A 21057-nucleotide genomic window follows, 5' to 3' on the forward strand; every position below is an offset into this window, starting at 1 on the left:
CTCATATCATATTTTTGCAAAGCCAATTAAAATTATCTTAATTTGGGGGCGGAGCCAAGATGGTGAGAGTAGAAGCTGGACCTCCCAGCTGCTCCGGCTTCCACTTTCCCCAATCCATGTAAAAAGGGGACTCTAAACAAACTTTGGAGCTGCAGAACCCACAAAATGACACAGAGAAGCTAACCTCCCGCTGAGGACAGCCCGGCCAGCGCAGTGCTCTGGGAGCCACCAAGCTGAGCCCAGCCCCACACCTGATGATTTAGCCCCAGGGCCAGCCTGACCAGCCATGGCTGGTGGAACTCCACAACAGCAGCAGCTATGGCCACTTCCAGATTTATCAACACACAGATACAAAGGACAAAGTGAGAGGTCAGTGCAGTCTGGACTTTGGGACCAGTAAGTGGGAGTGCATGGATTTTGTCCCCCAGGGCAAGAAGCCGCTGAGACGCTGGCTGGTTCCAGTGGCAGCTTCAGCTCCTGGCCTGCAGAGTAGGGGGACCAAGCACCAGTCTGAGGGGTAATCGCTCTTGCTTTAACCTGATTGGATCTGGATTGCAGTCTAGGGTGGAGGTCCTGGGGTGTATGTCCAGCTTGCCAGAGCATGTGGAGACCTGAGGGGGCACCCATCTAATACCTCCGGCAACTGAGAAAACCCCAGCGTTTGGGATGAAAGCTCCCCTGTCTGGTGGCAGAGTCCTACTGTGGCAAAAAGCCCAGGGGTCAAGTGACTGAGGGGCAACATGGCCAGGTAAAGGAAACAAAGCAGACAGAAGATTCCAACATTAAACTCCTATTTTGGGGAGAAAAAGGAGCAAAGCATGGAACAGGAGGAAGACAGTGAAGTCAGAACTTCTGCACCAAAAGCTTCAAAGGAAAATATGAGCTGGTTACAGGCCATAGAGGACCTTAAGAAGCAGATAAGAGAAGTGGAGGAACAATTGGGAAGAGAAATGAGAATAATGCAAGAAAATTATGAAATGAGAGTCAACAGCCTGACTGAGGAAAATAACACTTTAAAAAACAGACTGACTCAAATGGCAAAAGAGGCTCAAAAAGGCAATGAGGAGAAAAATGCCTTAAAAAGTCGAATTTGCCAGATGGAAAAAGAATCTCAAAAGTTCAATGAGAAGAATCATGGCTTCAGAATTAGACAGGAGCAAATGGAAGCTAATGACTTTATGAGAAACCAAGATGCTGTTAAACAGATCCAAACAAATGAAAGAATAGAAGGAAATGTGAAATATCTCATGGGAAAAACCACTGACATGGAAAATAGATCCAGGAGAGATAATTTAAAAATTATTGGACTACCTGAAAGCCATGACCAAAGTAGGAACCTAGAAATCATCCTCCAGGAAGTTCTCAAAGAAAACTGCCCTGATGTTTTAGAATCAGAGGGCAAAATAGAGGTTGAAAGAATCCACCAATCACCTGCTGAAAAAGATCCCAAAAAGAAAACTCCTAGGAATATTATAGCCAGGATCCGTAATTCCCAGATTAAGGAGATAATATTACAAGCAGCCAGGAATAAACAATTTGAATATTGTAAAACACAATCAGGATAACCCAGGATCTAGCAGCTTCTACACTGAGGGATCGAAGGGCTTGGAATATGATATTCCAGAGGACAAAGGAGCTGGAATTAAAACCAAGAGTCACCTACCCAGCAAAACTGAACATCATGTTTCAGGGGAAAATATGGTCATTCAGTGGGATACAGGACTTTCAAGCATTCTTGCTGAAAAAACCAGAGTTGAACAGAAAATTTGACATTCAGATACAAGAAGCAAGAGAAGCATGAGAAGATGAAAACAAGGAAGTCTGGATACCAAAAAGTAGAACAAGGACTATGTCAACAAATGCAGAGACTGGGCATTTGGCCCCCTGGAACCAGAACCAGATGAGGTTGGCAGTGGAGGAGGAATCAGACTAAATGAAGGCAATCAAACGGTGACCCTGCTTGCTAGTATCCAGCTTCCAGTAGTTGCTTCTACAAGATACTGGGTGGTTCTGGATCATCCACCTTGGGTGGAGATGGTTGGGTGGGGGGAGTGTCTTCCAGAAATCACTTCAGAAGGAAACGGGTCAGTCCTTATTGCAAAAGATTTTGATATTCATAATACAAATGTAACCCATCATGTGCTGATTTAATTTTAAATTTAATTTTAATTTTACTGGGTTAGTAAACGAACTGCCTATTTGGTTTTCTACTTTTAACATGCCCTCATGTAGCTTAGCACAAATTATCAAGTATCATTATGAATATCATCCTTGGGGCAGATTCAAACATGCTGATGCCCATATGGACTTTCCTGTTAATCTATCTTCTATATCTATACGAAAGCATAGACTCAAAAGAGAGATGAATGGGAACATTTATGCTGAAGGAATTTTCAGTGTTAATGAGCTTGTATGCTTTGAGAACATCACAATATATACTATGGGAATTTGGGGGAAATTTTTGAATTGTTCAGGATTGTGGGGTAAACATCAGAAGTTGTGTCTAGACCGAAACGAGTGGGACCCATCTTCAGGTCAAGCAGATAGCCCATTTTTAAACTTCAGCACTAATGTAGCTGCTTGCCATCAGGTGGAAGAGCAAATCTACATTTCCTGGCACAGTGACAGGCATGTTAATCATAAACATGGCAGATATCTAAAACAAAACTGGTTTGGACACTCACAAAGAGGAAACGTGGAAATATGGAAAATCCCTTCACCATGGGCCCCAGTAATAAAAGTTTTTGCTATTTTTGCTCCTAATAGGACATAGTTGAGCAAGACTGACCACAGCTTTGTACATGCTTGTTTGGGAGGAAGGTATGCATTCATGTGGGGAAATCATAGCAATGTAAATATCACCAAAACTGATAAGCATTACAATGTCACATGTGTTAATTATAAGGTTTCTGAATGTCATGATAATACTACTTTGGGACAATCACTATTTGTTATAAGAAGACCTAGTATGGTTATGATACCTGTAGAGAGTAAAAATTGGTTTCACTCTGGTGCTAATCATTCTATTGCTCAAATTAATCAACTATTGGCTTTCAATCAAAAAAACAGTACTCCTGCCCCCAAGTAAAAGATTAATTAAATGACCTTACTGTAGGATTTCAGAACTGATTAGACCTCATAAAATTTTAAAATATGTATCCAGTCTTCACTGTTGCATGACAAAAGGAAGGACAGGAGTGTAAGTAATATAGGCTAAATATTTCATTTAGCCTAAAAACTGAAACTGCAGAGAGCTAGGGTGCCATGTTGTCTTATTAATGCTAATAATTCTTAAATTTACTCCTTCCCTATTTTTCTCCAAGTTATTTTCAGATTCAGTATTTACACTGATGAAGAAAAATCTAGGACATAAAATTCCCTTTTAGTAAAGAGGATATTAAAGATAGGGAGCAAAGCTGAAAATACTTAGTAACAAAGCAGATGAATTACAAATGCAGCAAATTTGTAAGACAATTTATTCCACCATCTTAGCTGGAACCCTGCCCTTAGTATGGAAAAACAAAGTACATATCAGTGAAATTTCTTCCTAGGCCAGATTAAGTCCCATTTAAGAAAACATCATCTACATCTACATTACCTTTCCTGTTTTGTTTTAAATGGAATATTAATTGGTCTACTATACAGTGATCTAAAAGCCAAAATAAATAAAAGGAAGATAGTAAGATGTTTTTATTTTCTTATTCATTAAATAATAATAAAGAGAAGAGGAAGAAAAATAAAGGTAATCATGAGCAATCTAAAAGACTACTCCACGTTGTTCAGGTGGGAATGTCAAAGAAGGCAGATGACTGGGAACCTAAAATAAGAGAAATGTTTAAATGTCTACTTTTTTCTTCCAACTAAGGAATCCCTTCTATGAACTATCTTTGGAACAGAAATATCTGGTAGGTCAGTTGATAGTGACTCGTCCAAGGTCACACAGCTAGTTTTTGTGTTAAGTGTCTGAGGCCAGACCTGAACCCAGGTCCTCCTGACTCCAGGGCCAGTGTGCACAACCTACCTGCCCCTTTTAGGTTTTTCTATAGCATAAATCCAATAAACTTAAAAAAAGTTGAGGGGGCTAGGTGGCGCTCAGTGAGTAAGAGCGCCAGCCCTGGAGTCAGGAGGACCCAGGATTGGTCCCGGCCTCAGATACTTAACACCCACACAAAAAAACTGGCTGTGTAACCTTGGGCAAGTTACTTAACCTCAATTGCTTTAAAAAAAAAAAAAAGGCTCAATTTTCACATTAGTCAAGAGAAGGAAAAAATCCTAGAAATTTAGCTAGGAGAACAACAGAATAAAACAAAACTACACAGAAGTTCATTCTAATAAATAAAAACTAATGAAACATAAAATTACTTTAGGGAAATAAAGATTGTAATTTACCAGAATTAGCTGTCACTTGACTCTTCAATGTTAAGATATCTGCAAAAGTGTGTCGCATTTCTTCTATAGGCTTAAGAAAATAAAATTAAGTCCTTTTTAGTAAAGAGCACAGATTTAGTCAAAATTTTTAGTCTTAAAACACTAAGTTGGCTATTGTAAACATTAAGTAAGGTTTTATACTTTAAAATCAGATGTACTTAAGACATGAAATAAGGATGCTATGTACATATATATACATTTACACACACGTGTATATCTATGTATACATAAACAGATACATACACATAAATATTGGTGTTTTTCATTGTTCACAACTGTACTTTCCTTCCTAATAGCACTGTTATCATCCTAAAATCAGGGTTCTTATGACCCTATGTATTACTGAAATAGCCATCCAATGTCTATTTGCTTCCAAGCTCTCCTCTTTCAATATATTCTGCACGATTGGCTCCTCTAGAGGATAAAGTTCTAGATTCTTAGCCTGCCACTCAATGACCTTTATAGCTTGGTCCCAACATAACTTGCCAGCTTAATTCCCCATTATTCCCCTAAAGCATACCTTAGACAGGAGTCATATGGACCACTGCTGACCATCGCTCTGAATGTTTTACATTTTCCCACCTCGCTAATTCCATTACCCAAAATAGAATGTCCTCCTCCATTATTTATCCACTGGGATGCATCCCATATTTCAAAGTATATCTCAAATTCTAACTCCTTTTTTTCTTCACTTTAAAAGAACATTGTGCTCCGACACTTAGCACCTACCCAGAAACATCTGGCCATGTAACCTTGAGCAAGTTACTTAACCCCAATTGCTTAGGGGCGGCCAGGTGGCTCAGCGAGTAAGAGCACCGGCTCCAGTGTCGGGATGACCTGGGGATCAAATCCGGGCTCAGATACTTAGCACCACACCCAGAAATAACTGGCCATGTAACCTTGAGCAAGTTACTTAACCCTGATTGCTTAAAAAAAAAAAAAGAACATTGCAATAAACAAAAAGGATTATATATACAACTATGAACTTTTATTATATACATTTTAAGTTGATATTAAATTTAACACAACAGTAACAAAACTGCTCTGCCTGCCTGTGTCTTTCTGAACTTTCTTCTGTTCTCTCCTGTGTATTTTCGAATTCTAACCACTCCATGACTTTTCCTGATCATCCCTAGCCAGAAGAGGAGAAAGGTACAAGCATTTATCACTTGTCTACTATGTGCCAAACATTCTGCCAAGTACTTTACAAATAAAGTCTCACAACAACATTGGGAGGTAGGCGCTATTATCCCCATTTTACAGGTGGGGAAACTGAGGCAAATAGAGTTTTGCTTTGTTTTTAAAATGATTTGCCCAGAGTCAGCCCCCCACTTACAGCTAGTAAGTGTCTGAAACCAGATCTAAATTAAGGTTTTCCTGATTCTAAGCACAACACTCTAACCACTGTGCCATCTAGCTATATCTCTCCCTTCTCTGAATGCTTATCATACTATTTGTACAATTGTATTTAAATATGGGGCTTTTCTCTCTAGTTTTAGTGAAACAGTAGCTCACAGTTATTGTTTTAAAGTTTTAAAAATGCTTTATATACATATTAACTCAATGACCCTCACAACAATCCTGTGAGATGGGTACTATTATTATTTACATTTTACTAATGAAGAAATGTGAGGTTGGACTTGATTTGGAATCATAAAATCCAAGCATGGTTCATATTTTTCACTCGTCTACATTGTATGACTAAGCTAAGTTCATTTAACCTATCTGAACCTGTTTGCTCATCTGAAAAGTGAGAATTAATACCTCATAGGATTAGAAGGCTCAAAAAGAGAAAACCCATGAAAATGTACTTCGCAAACCTAAAGCCCTATAAGAATGTTGGCTGGGCCTGGAATCAAGAAGACCTACCTGAGTTCAAATCTGGCTTCAGACACTTACTAGCTATGTGATACTGGACCAGCGACTTAATCTGTTTTCCTTAGTTTACTCAACTGTAAAATGGAGATAATAATAACACCTACCTCCCAATATTGTTGTGAAGATCAAATAAAATAATTTTAAAGCACTTAGCACAGTGCCTGGCACACAGTAAGCACTACTTAAATGTTAACTATTATTATTATCTTGTGGGGTTGTTGTAAGAGTCAAATGAAATGACAGTTGTAAAAAGCACTTAGAAAAGCACCCGACACATAGTAGTTGCTACATCAAGGTTCATTTCCTTCCCAACTTATTAAAATATCACTAGCTTGTATGCTTCTTGAAGGTACATGTTTGATTCAATTTCATATTTCCAAAAGTACATATGACAGTACCATGTATGGTCAGAGAGAAATACACAGACATTTGTGAAAACTAAATTAGCTTAGATCAGAGAGTGGTTGGCCAAACCCTCAAGGAAGGGCTAAGGAGATAAGCTTTAGGAATATGTTCTATATACAATGCTTCTTCCATAGTCTAAGAAGTGCTGAAGGGGTTGTGAGTGGAAAAAATTGAGGAAGCCCTGCAATAGCCAATGGAGAAAATTGCTCATGATAATGCAGACTGGGATATCAGAGGTTTATGTTAGCAAACTTTTGTGGGATGTTTATATTTATGTGTAAGAGATGTAGACTTGAAAAAGAAGTTTCCAAGGATGCAATTCACTGATTCTTACCTTCCAACTTGCTCAGAAGGCTATAGGAGAGCTGACATTGGTTTACTTTTTAATTTGTCTTAAGAATGCCTCAGAACAAAATTCATTTTAACTGAATAATCAAAAACATTCCTATCAATTCTAATTATTAAATAAGCTTAATAAATTTCCTTCCAGAGGAACTAAATATTTCCTTAAGACCACAGAATTCATTTTCATTTAAAATGTAGATTCAGTATGCAAACCAGTTATAATTCTGTTTCCCATATATGTCTTCTTCCTAGGAAGTAAACGTGTAAATCTGCACTTTTCAGTTATATTTCTTGTTCCAAATTAATAAGCTGCATCCTGTTTTATATAACATTTATAATTACCTCATCAAGGTCTGATCATCCCTGGGAAACTGATGAAAATATTCTAAAAGAAACCAATATTAATAGCAGTGCTTTTGTGAGTCCTTCCAAATTATATAATTAATGAATTTCTCCTATGTTATAGTGATAGTTTCTAGAATAATTGTGACAATCACACTATAACAAAGATTAATAAATTATAGTTCTTACCTGAGCCCCTGCAAGAATAGCTTTTTCATATATTGCAATGATATTTTCAAGAGGGCCTGTAATTGGTTCAAGGCGTGCAAGGCATACCCAATACTTAACAAGTTTCTTGGCATCTGGAATTTTTAAAATGAGCTCCTCCAGTGTTGAAAGTACTTCTTCCCTTGAACATCCCTCAAGTTGAAGAACAAAAAAGTAATAAATGTCAGTACATTTATCTTTGCTGCTTAAAAAATTATGGGATAGTTGATAAGTGGTTAGACTATGTAGGTGGGTTTAGAGGTACTAAGGATAGAAAAAATTCAGAAATAAGTTTTACTTCTTTTCTGAAACATAATAGTTGAGATGCTTATTAATGCAAAATGCCTGAGACACAGCAAAAGAGGTCTGGATAATTACCCCGGAATAAAAAAAAAGTTATCTATTGTGACCATTATAGTGGGATCAGAAAAATTGTGTGTGTAAAATGTCTACTTTAATTGAATTTTTTTCCATAAGCAACTTTAGTTTTTAATCAGGTAAAGCAAAGCCAAAGTAATAAAAATTTGAGAACTGCTGCAGACTAGGAAGTTAGCTTTTAATTTCCTTAAAAATAACTTATCTGCTCACCCAATGATAAAAAAAAAAGTATTTCAGCTTTTGCTTTAGTAATCAATTGCCAGTCCTTGGTGTGGTAGAAAATGCAATGGACTTAATGTCAAAAACCTTGTATTCAAATTCTAGCTATGCCACCACTTACTGTATAATTTTGGGTAAGGCACTTACTTATTTTTCCAGCACTGGTTTTCTCATCTATAAAATTAAGAGGTTGAACTGGATGATTTCTTTCTAAAATACCTTCTAAATCTAATATTCTGTGACCCATCAGTTAAGTTGCCCTGAAAATTTGACTCAATAATAAAGAACCATTACTTTTTAGTTTAGACTGACTAAATCCAGAGAAGAAAAAAGCACCTACTAGTTTTTCTGCAATTATACTTCTCAGTGAAGTTTCCTGGAATACATGTATATACAAAATGAAAAGTGGGGACTATTCATAGTTGTAAGTTAGCATCTCAGTTTCTTTTTAAGAGATAATCTTTATTTAGCTTCCAAAATAATCAATGTCTTGACTTCTGATAAAGTCCTGTGCATATTGTATCTTTCCTTCATTAAATCCCTTTCAATCAATTCACAATCTGAAGCAAAAGAATAGTGCTAATATGGATAAGTCTAATCAGAAACTATTTTAAACATTTTGAAAAATGAGAAGAATTTTTGTTTTTTGAAATTTAGCCTGTCCTTATGTAGTAAAATAAAAGGACAAGAAAATCTCTTGTGGTACTAAGGTAAACAACCTTAGTTCAGAAGATGAACAAATAGTGCTACAGATTCTACAGGTTCCTAGAACTACAGAAATGTTGAAAAAGCAGCATCATAAAGGACCTCCCAAAGGAAAAACAATAACCTGGAACCAGAAAGATTTAAAAAGCAAATTCTAACATTCAAAGAATAATTACAATACTGTACAAACTATTTACAAAAGTATGAAAAGATCTACCAAATTCTTCTATAAAAAAGTAGGTGTATATAATGATGAATCTTGGCCCTAGAGAAGAGTTGAGAAATTATACCTCCTTCCTTTGTAGAGGTGGGAAACTACTTGTATGGAATATGGCACATACTGTCATACACAGCTGATATATTGGCTGGTTTTGTTGAACTGATTTTCATAACTTTGTCAGAGGACATGGATCATTGGAAGCAAGGGGGAGGACATTTATTCTCAAGGTAGAAAGGAAGGAAAGATAGGGGCAGGGGGGGGAAAGGAAGAGGGAAGGAAAGGATAGGAGGAAATATACAAACATTTATTAAGTGTCAACTCTGTACCAGGTACTAAGAACTTTCCAATTATTCTACCATTTGAGCCTCACAACAACTCTGCCAGTTAGGTGCCTTTATTATCTCCATTTTACAGTTGAGGAAGCTGAGGCAGACAGAAGTTAAGCAATTTGCCCAGTATTGCATAGCTATTAAATGTGTGAGGCCACATTTGAATTTAGGTCTTCCTAATTCCGAGCCCAGTGCTCTATTCATTGTAGCACCTAGCTGTCCCTGGAAATGAAGGAAATGTAAAAACAAAAGTTATCAATTAAAAATAAAAGTTAAAAGAAAAAGGAGCATGTAGAGTATTACATGTGTCTGCACATGGCTAGAGGTCAAAGTGCAAAGTAGGGCAAAAATTAAACTGAATTAAGCTATGTATTTTTCAGTTCTGCTGTGGCCCCAAAAAAACCCAACAGGTGATCAAACATATAAAAAATGAGCAAGAAATATCAATTTTCCTACCATCTTGGGAATTTTTTCCTGTTTCCATTAGGATCCTTACTCCTCCAGTCAAATTTTATCAAGTATTCGGCTAGTGAATATATCTCTACCCCAAACCCCTCCCCATCTTCTCAGTGTCTCAGAAATCTGAAAGACAGAAGCTTGCTCAGGCTGTGATAGTAAATATGTCACATTAGAGCTTAACCAGAAAACTAAGGAAAAGAGGGAACTACAGAAGGGCACACACAAAAAACAGGCTGTGTGGAAATCTACTGAATTTGAAGGAAAGAGCCCTGCATCCAGCTGAGGCCAGGCCAGTAACCCCCCAGAAGTTACTTGGAGGTAGAGACCAAGGCTGGTAAAATGTCACTTTTCCAGTGTATGAAGAAGCCAAAACAGCTTTGAGATCCAGCCCCCAGGGAAACTTTCATCAAAGGACAATGAGCTAGCAAGTAAGCAATAGGGGGAATTAAGAAAAAAGACTGATACTGCCAAAGATCTCGGGAAGGAAAAACTCAATTAAAGATCATGAACATAAGCAGATAAACCAATAGAGAAAATAATAATTAACAGAAGGGAATATGATCTTTAGGTCAGGTAAAACAGTCCAGCCGTTTATGAATAAATATCTTAAAACAAAGCAAAATTGAATAATGATAATTGATGAAGCATAGAGACCCTAGGGATCTCTAAGAGAGCAAGGAAATACAGCAAGATGTTCCTGAATAATTTAACAGAAAAATAGTAATGGTGAAAGCAGAATTTATGGTCCACACAATAGAAATAATTGGTAGAAAAACTTGAATTTCAGTAGCAAGTCTTACTAAAGAAATAAAAGAAAACTGATTGGGAATGCAAATATGTGGAAGTAAGAGACAATCTGGAAGAAAAGCAAAAAGCAGTAACGTTAAAAGACAGCATGATAACCATACAAACACTGACCTTGAAGACAGTATGCTTAGAAACAACTTAAGGATTTTAAGTCTCCCAGAAGAACATGACAAGTAAAAAAACTGTACAATATCATATAAAAAAATAATATTAAAAAGTTCAGAAATTCTGAATTTAAAAAACAACAACAAAGTGTCAATCAAAAGAATCCACATATTCCCTCCAGAAGAAAATACAAGGCTGCAAACTCTAAGACACATAATGGCAAACAACAAATTCTCTAAGCGACCAGAAAAAAACCCATCAAATATAAAATAAAGAAAATTCCAATAACACAAGACTATTCTGCAACCATCAGAAATTGTAGAAAGAAATGGAATTTGTTCCAAAGAACAAAGGAGCTCAAGATGCAACCCAAGCTGACCTTTCCAGCAAATCTAAGCCTATTAATGAAAAAATATGGATGGTCAACTTAAGAGATATTAAAAATGTTCCTGTAAAGAAAACCAGACCTGAAAAAATTATTGGCTTCTCAAACACCCCACACAGCACAATTCCTAGAAAAGAAGTCTATTTGATAAAAACTGCTAGGAAAACTGGGAAGCATTGTGGCAAAAATTAGTCTTAGACCAATACCTTATTGTACACCATATTCCATAATATATTTTAAATGTGTATGTGATTTTAATACTGAAGATCATATTTTTAAAAAAAATTTAGAAGAGTAAAAGATTACACACCTCTCACAGTTTTGAGAATTATTCTTAACCAAACAAGAGATAGAAGCAGTAACAAAGATAAAATATGTAATTTTGATTCCATAAAACTGAAAAGCTTCCACACAGACAAAATTAATTCCCCTACTATAAATAAGGGAAGCAGTCAAATTGGAAACATTGTGTCTTGAATTTCTCTGCGACAGGTTTGTTTGATATCCTTTGATAGGAACAAACAGTTCTCAAAAGAAGAATTATAAACTATTAATAAGCACATGAAAAAATATTCCAAATCTCTAATAACAAAAGAAATGCAATAGAAAAAATCCATTGATCACCATTTGAAAGAGATCCTATGAGGAAAACTCACAGGAATATTATAGTCAAATTCTGGAACCCCCAGCCCAAGGTTACAATACCAAGAGCAACAACAAAAAACAATCTAAACATGATGGTACCACAATGAGAAGCGCCCCAGACCTAGCAGGTCTCAGAACACTATATGCTGAAGAGTAAAAGAACTGCGGTTCTGGCCAAAAACACCATACCCAGCAAAAACAAAGCATAGTCATGAATGAAAAAAAATGGACATCTGATCAACTGTCAGACTTTCAGGACTTTGTTAAAAAAACAAATAAACAGGAACTTAATAGAAGATTTGACATACAAGAGGCAAGAGAAACGTAAGGTACACACCAAAGATTGATTACAAGGGATTCAATAAATACAGACCATTTACCTTTTATATATGTAAAATGTAAAACATATGTCCAAGATTGTCATTAGTAATTAGGTAGTTTGTAAGAAAGACTGGGGTAGACCTGAATATGATATAACTTTAAAAAGTAAAACCATTTAGGAACAGCTAAAAAGAGTAATTATTTTATATAAATGAGGTACAAATGGGAGAACTGACACACAGGAATTAGACAGAGGAGGAGGACTGGTAGTTCTGGTAACCTACTTTCATCAGGAATGGGTTTAAGAGGGAACAAGTATTCTAATTTAAGAAGAAATAAAACGGTAAGGGGAAATGGAGGAGAGGATAAGGGAGAGATCTCTAGAGGGGAGTGTGAGAGAAGAGATTAAAGGGGGATATAGAAGGGTGTTTAGATCAATGGGAACGAGAGGACAAGGGAGAGATCCTTCAAGGGAGCATACGTAGGATAAGTAATAGGAGGGCAAGGTAGTGGGCAGAAGAAAAGCAGGAGTCAGGAAGGATAGGAAATTTTTAAAAATTAAAAAAAAGAAATGCAAATCAAAACAACCCTGAAGTTTCACCTCACACCCATGCATATTGACAAAGATGACAAAAGATGGGAATAGTCAATGTTGGATAGGTTGTGGGAAGATAGGCACACTAGTGCACTTTATAACAATACATCAGTACAACCATTTTGGAAAGCATCTTAGAATCATCCACACAAAATACCTTAAATTATCTATACACTTTGACTCAGAAATTCCATCACTAGCTTATACCCCAAGAAGGCCATTGATAAGAAGAAATCTCCACGTACACCAAAATATTTATAGCAGTACTTTTTGTGATAGCAAAGAATTGAAAACAAAGTAGATGCCCAAAGACTGAGAAATGATTGGCGTAATTGTGGTGCATAAATGAGATAGAATATTACTCTCCTCTAAGAAATAGGAAATATGAATACAGAAAAGCATGGAAAATCTACACGAACTGATAGAGTAAATTAAGCAGAGCCAAGAAAACAGTATACACGGTAACCACAACAATGGAAACATTAAGAATAATTAGTCATACAAAACACAATTCCAAGTGAATATCGCAAAAGTATAAAGTAAAAGCAAGGCTTAAAGACTATACGAGAAGACATTACCATCCCACCCCTCTGCAAAGGTGGGAAGTCCACAAGTGTTGTATATTGGAAATATTTTCAGTCTTTTTTTGATGTATTGGTCAATCATACTAATTTTTTCCTCTTCTTTTTCTTTTGAAAACAAAAATACTCTGATATATGTGATGGTTTTATGTGAGGGAAAGTGGAAGAGACACAAGGATAAACTATGGTGATGCAAAAACTAATAGTTGAAGATTTTTTTTTTTAAGAATTCAATCATGAGGACTGGTGGACTAGATGAACAGGGGTGTTTGGCTTGTGTATGTGTTCTTCAAAAATGTGTTTGTGCTTTTAATGTACAATATTTTAATTAATCAGTAGTACTTCCATTTAGTTAGAATATTGGAAGGATAAAAAAATTTTAGTTTATAAAATAGACTATAAGTGGCAAAAGAAAATGGAATTTCAAAATCTCATCACTATTCTGCTACTAACATTTATCTATTAAAATTCACTAAGGTAAACAATTTTTGTAACTCAAATAATGAGACTAATTTTCCTACTTTTGTCACTGATACCTTTGAAATATTTCCACAAAATGGTTTACTCAAAAATAAAAGATTATTCTTATACAAAATATTATTAATCTCACAAATGAAGTTAGTAAAACAAGACAAATAAAACTGATGTGATATAAAAGAAGTAATAAGTATTGAATTAAAGACTATTCATACCTTATCAATTAAGTTCAAGTATTCAGAAAATATTTTGTTAACTTTATCAGTGAATAATCTTTGCTCATCTTCTTCTGCAATGGTGGTCCAGAAAGACTCAACTGGTTTTTCTTTTGGCAATTCCACCTTAGATGGAGCAGACAGACCAGAAGTAGGTGGTCTTTTGCTTACTCTTCTTTTGTCATTTTGCCACTTGACCAGACAAGCTCTACAATTAGAGGAAATACATTAGGATCACAGATACAGAAGAGACCCTAGAGATCATCTACTTTAACCCACTTACATTTACAGATGAGGAAATTGCCAAAGATAAAATAATTTACCCAAAGTTTTACAAATTTTAAGCGTCACAGCTAGGATCAAACCTAGGTCCTCTGACTATAAAGGTAGTGATTTCTACCGCATCATGTTTAATGTTGCTATTCTAAGATTCAGCAGGACCTTGTCAAATAAAAGCAAAGATGGGAAGGTAGAAAGGATACAATGCTATTAGGAAATATTTGAATTGCACATAGCCAGGTTTTGAGATTTAGGTATCAAGGGTCCCCAAAGAACCAAGTTTCAATTTATATTATTGAAAAATAGCATAAATATTAAAGTACCTAAACATCTGCTTTGCTTTAGGTTTTAGGGGCCATCATTCTAAAATAGTTACAATACAGTGTTTAAAGTTATTTACAATCCATGGAAGAGAAAAATGCATGCCCACTAGATTGTCCTGTAGCATAAAGCAATTTGCAAACTATTATGAAGACAATAATCTAGTAAACTTTTTCAGTGATTTATCTTTACCTTCTGTCTTCTGTTGATTCTTTGGTTAGTGTAGTTCTTCCTGTAGTGATAGGTGCTTTTGTTAAAGTGTATCTTCTCTTATCAACATTTTTGGAATCCTCTCTGAATTTGCTACTGAAAGTTGAAGCAGGTTTGGATTCAGAAACATGAATGGCTGCAGCTATAGATGGCCTACATTTTGATGGTGCTTCATTTTCTTTCATACCAGAAATCAGATTTGTCTTGATATTTGGTAGAACTGGGTTTGAGAGAGGTAATCTCTTTTTTTGAGGCTCTCTTCGGATAGTAACACTGACAGAGGTTCTAACAATGGCTTCTTTCTCCTTGTTCTGGATAGTGTCAACCTGTTTTTTTCTGGATGACTGAAAGGCTATTTTGTTCTGGGAAGAAGCAGTACTATCAGATTTAGTGGAAACAGTAACAGATGTTGTTCCACCACTTTTCACAGCTACATTGGTGGCAGTTCGAGGCTGAGGCTTTATTTTAGGAACAACAGTTGAAGTTGTCTTACTTGTCATAGAACTTTCATTTGTAACCGCTAATGGCTTTCGATATGAGTTAACTTTAGATTGGACAACTCTACCACGATAAGAGCCAAGGATTGGTTTCTTTGGCATGGTAGCATCTTGCTTCAACTTCTCTGCAATTAGTTGTTTATCCTTACTATTTCTTTTAAGGCGAAAGGATTGGCTAAGTGACACACAGCGAATTTTAGGGTCATCTTCATTTGCTAACACTGGGATAGTTTGATCACAGTTCTCAGTATAACATACAGCAACGTCTATGGATGAATTTGTCAATGCATCAGTAGATTTTAAAGGAACACCATTTCCTTCTGCTGTCCGGATATTTTTTTTCCATACAGGTCGATTAGCATTTTCTTTATCATCCTGAAATAGTTAATTAAATGAGTCATTAATTTAATTTCTATCAGATAGAAAATATTAGTAAGAGAAAAAGTAAAAGAAACAAATACAAGACCAAAGTATAAAATTTTTAAATGAAGGATTTAATTAGTAGACTTACCATTTTGGTGCTGGTAAGCTTCAGAGCTTTTGGTACCTTCTGGATGGAGTCTCCAGACACTTTTCTATTACAGCCAGTATTGCTTTAAAAAAGAAAAATGGAGGAAAAATTTTAAATATTTGAACTGTTAAAGTATACATGTTCCCTACTTCCCCAACATATACTTTAGAAGCTCTCATTTATAAAAAGTCCATGGACTAATTATAAATTATTTCCATTTATTCATTTAAGTATACTTCTTCAAAAACTTCTAATAGATAACACTGAGGTGCCATAATACCTGATACTAATAAAACAGCTTTTCTTCAATAAAAAAAGGCAAATTCATACTGGTTTTCACTCAAGAAATCCAAACTACACACAGACAGTTATGTTAAAATATATTAAGATATGAATTTTTAATGGTCAAAGGATATGAACAGGCAATTTTCAGAGAAAGAAATTAAAGATATCTATAGGCACATGAAGAAATGCTCTAAATCATTATTGATTAGAGAAATGCAAATCAAAACAACTCTGAGGTACCACATCTCACTAGTCAGATTGGCTAAGATGACAAAACAGGAAAATGACAAATGCTGGAGAGGATGTGGGCAAATTGGAACGCCAATGCATTGCTGGTGGAGTTGTGAACTGATCCAGCCTTTCTGGAGAGCAATCTGGAATTATGCCCAAAGGGCTATAAATACTTTCATATCCACTGACCCAGCAATACCACTCCTAGGGTTATATCCCAAAGAGATCATAGAAGTGGGAGGAAGACCCATATGTACAAAAATGTTCATAGCAGGTTTTCTGTGGTGGCAAAGAATTGGAAATTAAGGGGGTGCCCATCAATTGGGGAATGGCTGAACAAGTTGTGGTATATGCATGTTATGGAATACTATTGTGCTATAAGAAACGAGGAGCATATGGTCTTCATATTTACCTGGAGAGGCTTATACAAACTGATGCTGAGCGAGAAGAGTAGAACCAGGAGAAATTTGCACACAATTACAGACACAACGTATGTGTGATGACCACCTTTGATAGACTGGACTCTTCTCAGCAATGCAGTGATATAAGTCAATCCCAAAAGACGCATGAGGGAGAGAAATATGTGCATCCAGAGAAAGAACTAGAAAGAACTGCACATAGCCAGGTTTTGAGATTTAGGTACCAAGGGTCCCCAAAGAACCAAGTTTCAATTATATTATTGAAAAATAGCATAAATATTAAAGTACCTAAACATCTGCTTTGCTTTAGGTTTTAGGGGCCATCATTCTAAAATAGTTACAATACAGTGTTTAAAGTTATTTACAATCCATGGAAGAGAAAAATGCATGCCCACTAGATTGTCCTGTAGCATAAAGCAATTTGCAAACAGAGGAAAAAATTAATTGTTCTTAGTGGAAAAAAATTTATTTTAAAAATATTTCTCTAAAGTAATAAAGGCATGCCAAAACATGCCAAAAAAATTCATATCTTTTTTAAAAAGTATTTTAAAAATTAATTTGTTTCCTTTTAGTGTACAGGATTCAGTTCCACAATTCCTTGAGTTTCACATTTTGTCCCCCTCCCATGGCGGCATATAGTCAAGTATAGGATCTGTAAATACTTTCACATTATACATTAGTCAGGTTATAAAGATGGATTGTATCAGATGGAATGAAAAATGGTAAAGAAGACATAAAACCAAACAAGAGAAGGAAAAAGATCAGGTATTTTGCTTCCACGTGGATATAAACTCAGTTAAAAAAAAAAGAGAAAGGAAACCCTTGTAACGATAATGCAAAGTCAAATAAAACAAATCCTGCACTGGCCATATCCAAAACTATATGGCTCATTCTGCATCCTGAATCCATCTATCACCTATCTTTCAGAATGGAGGTAGAATGTTTCATTATCAGTCTTCTAAAATCATAGATGAATACTGCATTGATCAGAATTCTTAGTTTTCAAAGTAGGTTGTTTTCACAATGTTGTTATTGTATAAATTGCTCTCCTGGGTCTGCTCACTTCACATATGTCTCCCCAGATTCCCGACACCATCCCTTTCTTATGGAATAATAATATTCCACTGCATTCTCATGTCATCATTTGTTCAATCATTCCCCAAATTATGGGTACCCACTTAGTTTTTTGCTACTACAAAAAAAACTATCATAAATATGTTTGTATATATGGGTCCTTTTCATCTTTCTTTAAGATCTTTGAGGTAACAAACGTGTTTTGGTAAAGAAGATTTTTGTTTGTTTTGGTTCAAAATTCACATTAAGTTTTTCACACTAGCTTGCTTACCTTTCTTTATGACTATATGACAGTCAGAGATATTTTTATGTTATGTTTTTTTCTTTGTAAGATGAAATAAAAGGGGTTAGAAGACAAAAGAAAAGAAGCCCCAACCTTAGACACCAGGAAATGTTATTTTCAGAATGAAATACCCTGTCACTACAGATTCCCTAGTTAAGATAAGGGATTTCCACTTATTTCCAAGTCCTTCTAATCTACAAATATTTCACAAAGAAAATTGATATTTAAAAAGTCAACAGTTCCAGTAGCCAATGTTTTATCATTTTTAAGCAGTAAAATTACAGCTTTGGAATGTAGTAAAAAGAGATAAAATAACACTCAACAAAAAGATACAGTAAAACTTGAACTATCCCAAACCCTTGAATTAGTTACTCTGCATAGCTTAAAGGGTCACCTCATTAAGCATTTAAACCTTTTTGTTTATTTTAGCCAATACATATGGAGATATTTCTATTTTTCAAATAATTTATTTATTTATTTTTTGCCTTATGGAGGGCAATTGGGGTTAAGTAACTTGCCCAAGACACGGCTAGTTTTTTTGTGTGGGTGTTAAGTGTCTGAGGCCAGAACTGAACTTGGGTCCTCATGCTTTACGGAAATATTTCTAAAATATATTATGTTTTTCTGCTTTCTTATGCAGAATCACAACTTTTATTGGTCATCTGTCATAAGCATAATTGTTATGAGGAAAAAAATTCTGGACTAGAGGAAGAAAAAAAATCTAGAATAGGCATCAGAACACAAGGACCATTTACTATGTGGCTTTAGGGAAATCACAAACTCTGTTTGTGATACTCTGTCCTTGTAACCCTCCATTAGAATTTAGGGTGACCCAACATATGAAGGAGAAAACCAACCAGAGTGGTCTGATGAAGATGGATTACCCTGTCCAGATTGCTGGAGACAGTTGGGCAAGCCACATTCTCAGCAAAAGGTGCTGAAGACTTCTAGCCCAACTCCTCATCAAATGTCCACCAATCAGGATTGATTTTCACTTGTTAGAGGCATTTCCTTTCAAAAAGAAACATTTAAGGTTCTTTATGTTTTTGTCTTCAGTTTTCTGAGAAAATCACCGATCATCATTTCATTATTAGCTAGCCTAATTAATAGATTAATTACCCAGAAATTCAGTCTCTCATGATTTTTCACTTATCACAATAATAAAACTAATGTTTACAAATAGTTCTTCAAAAGTTTACAAAGTGCTTTCTTCAAAATAACTCTGTGAAGTAGATAGCACAAATATTATTCTCAATATACAAGTGAGGCTTAGAGAGGTTAAGTGAATTGTCTGATCATAATGCTACCAACTGTTAAAGTCTAAAGCTTAGAAGTATCAAAGTTCAGACAAAATGTCACATCTTCTGATTTCAAGATCAATACTCTTACGCTCAAAATTCACTGAAGTATTATAATTTTTAAGACATTACTTTTTCTGCTTGACTAAGGAGGAAAGGAGAACCAAGAGATGTAAGTTACAGGGAGAAAGATTTCAGCACAATATATGGAAGATTTTCCAACAATTTGAGATATGTATAATCAGAATAGGCTTTTTTGCAAGGTACCATGTCCTCTGTCACTATAGAAGCTCAAGATAAGGCTAAACAACTCTTTGTTTAGGTATGTCATAAAGAGGGATGCACACCTGAAGCATAGGTTGAAATAAAATTAAAATCTATTTTTAAATACAGCAATTCACTCATGTAGGATTTGGAAAAGTAATCTCTTAAATATTACAAAAAGGAAATCAATAAAGGCATCTTACAAGTATAGGCAGGTACATCTGTGCAGAACCTTGAAAGAGACTAGGATTTCCAACATGTGGAAAAGAAAGGAATAGCTTTTCAGGCATGTGGGATACCCTACATAAAGGCTTGGTAGGAAGCAGGAGAAAAGTGACACAAGTGGGCAGGCTAATATGGCAGTAATTGGAATGTGGGAGAGACTTAATTAGAAATAAATATGAAAAGATAAATTGGAGCCAAACTGTGAAAAGCTTTGGATACCAAACAGAGAAGTTTGTATTTTATCCCAGGGTAAAATAGAGAGCATGCATGCAAGTTGTTTTACAAAGAAAACTTTGTCTTAGTGTTATGTTATAAAACTAAAATACTTTTACTTTACCTGGTTATCTGATTTTCCTGTACTTTTAAGACAGAAAAGGCTTTCCTTCTTGCAAGATATTCCTCAAGTTTTTGTCTTCTTAGTTCTAATTGACAAATGGAAAAGATAAACCAATCAATTACATTTAAATTTCAACAAATACACCAACAGATTAAGGCACTGTCAACTAACAATACTGCAAAGAAATATCTGTCCAAAGTACAGACTCTATATAACTGGAAAGTAGAAATATGTGTGTTCTGCTATATCTAACAAAATCACAGGATCATAGAATTAGGACTAGAAGCCAGTGGTTCTTAGCTAGGTATGTCATGAATTGTGTAGAAATTAAGACTTACCATCAAATAGGGCATGGATAATTCTCCCAACCATCTTTTTAGGGTACTGAGATTCTCCAAAACAGAGAATATTCTATGCCCATGATAAAAAAAAGAACCACCATACAAGCCCTTCGTTTTATAGATATGGAAACTGAGGCAGAGAGGTTAAGAGGCAAAGAGATTTGCCCAGAGTCAATTAACTAGCAAGTGTCTAAGACAACATTTGAAGCCAGATCTTCCTGGCTCCAAGTCCGGTGCCCTATCATGCCATGAAGTAAGTGGCAGAGCTGGGATTGGAATACCCATTAAGTACTCCTTTCTACACCACCACCCTGATTCCCCAGGGAATAAGCTAAGAAGGATAAGATACCAAATGCTCACAGCCATTCTGCACAAGAAGCAGAGAGCAAACAATAGAATACAATTGCCCTCAAAACAGGGAGAAATAACAGCTAGC

General features: G+C 35.6%; 1 protein-coding gene across 2 annotated transcripts in view; it reads right to left on the reverse strand.

Annotated features, from left to right (window-relative positions):
• The window catches only part of CKAP2 (cytoskeleton associated protein 2), a 28159-nt gene that overhangs the window by 5765 nt on the left and 1337 nt on the right, over positions 1–21057 (reverse strand). The window contains exons 2-7 of one of the 2 annotated variants that reach the window (XM_069064601.1): positions 20281–20365; positions 15865–15946; positions 14839–15728; positions 14047–14254; positions 7588–7758; positions 4390–4459 (exon numbers count right to left, since the gene is read on the reverse strand). In XM_069064601.1, coding sequence (XP_068920702.1) covers positions 4390–4459; positions 7588–7758; positions 14047–14254; positions 14839–15728; positions 15865–15946; positions 20281–20365 — 1506 coding nt within the window. Of the gene's footprint in view, positions 1–4389; positions 4460–7587; positions 7759–14046; positions 14255–14838; positions 15729–15864; positions 15947–16792; positions 16955–20280; positions 20366–21057 lie in introns of those variants that run through there. The other variant, XM_069064602.1, reaches the window with a different exon arrangement.

This window comes from Petaurus breviceps, unplaced genomic scaffold (genome assembly GCF_028583685.1).
Source record: "Petaurus breviceps papuanus isolate PSGF00001 unplaced genomic scaffold, PetGlider_PUasm1.0 90639, whole genome shotgun sequence".
Lineage (NCBI taxonomy): Eukaryota > Metazoa > Chordata > Mammalia > Diprotodontia > Petauridae > Petaurus > Petaurus breviceps.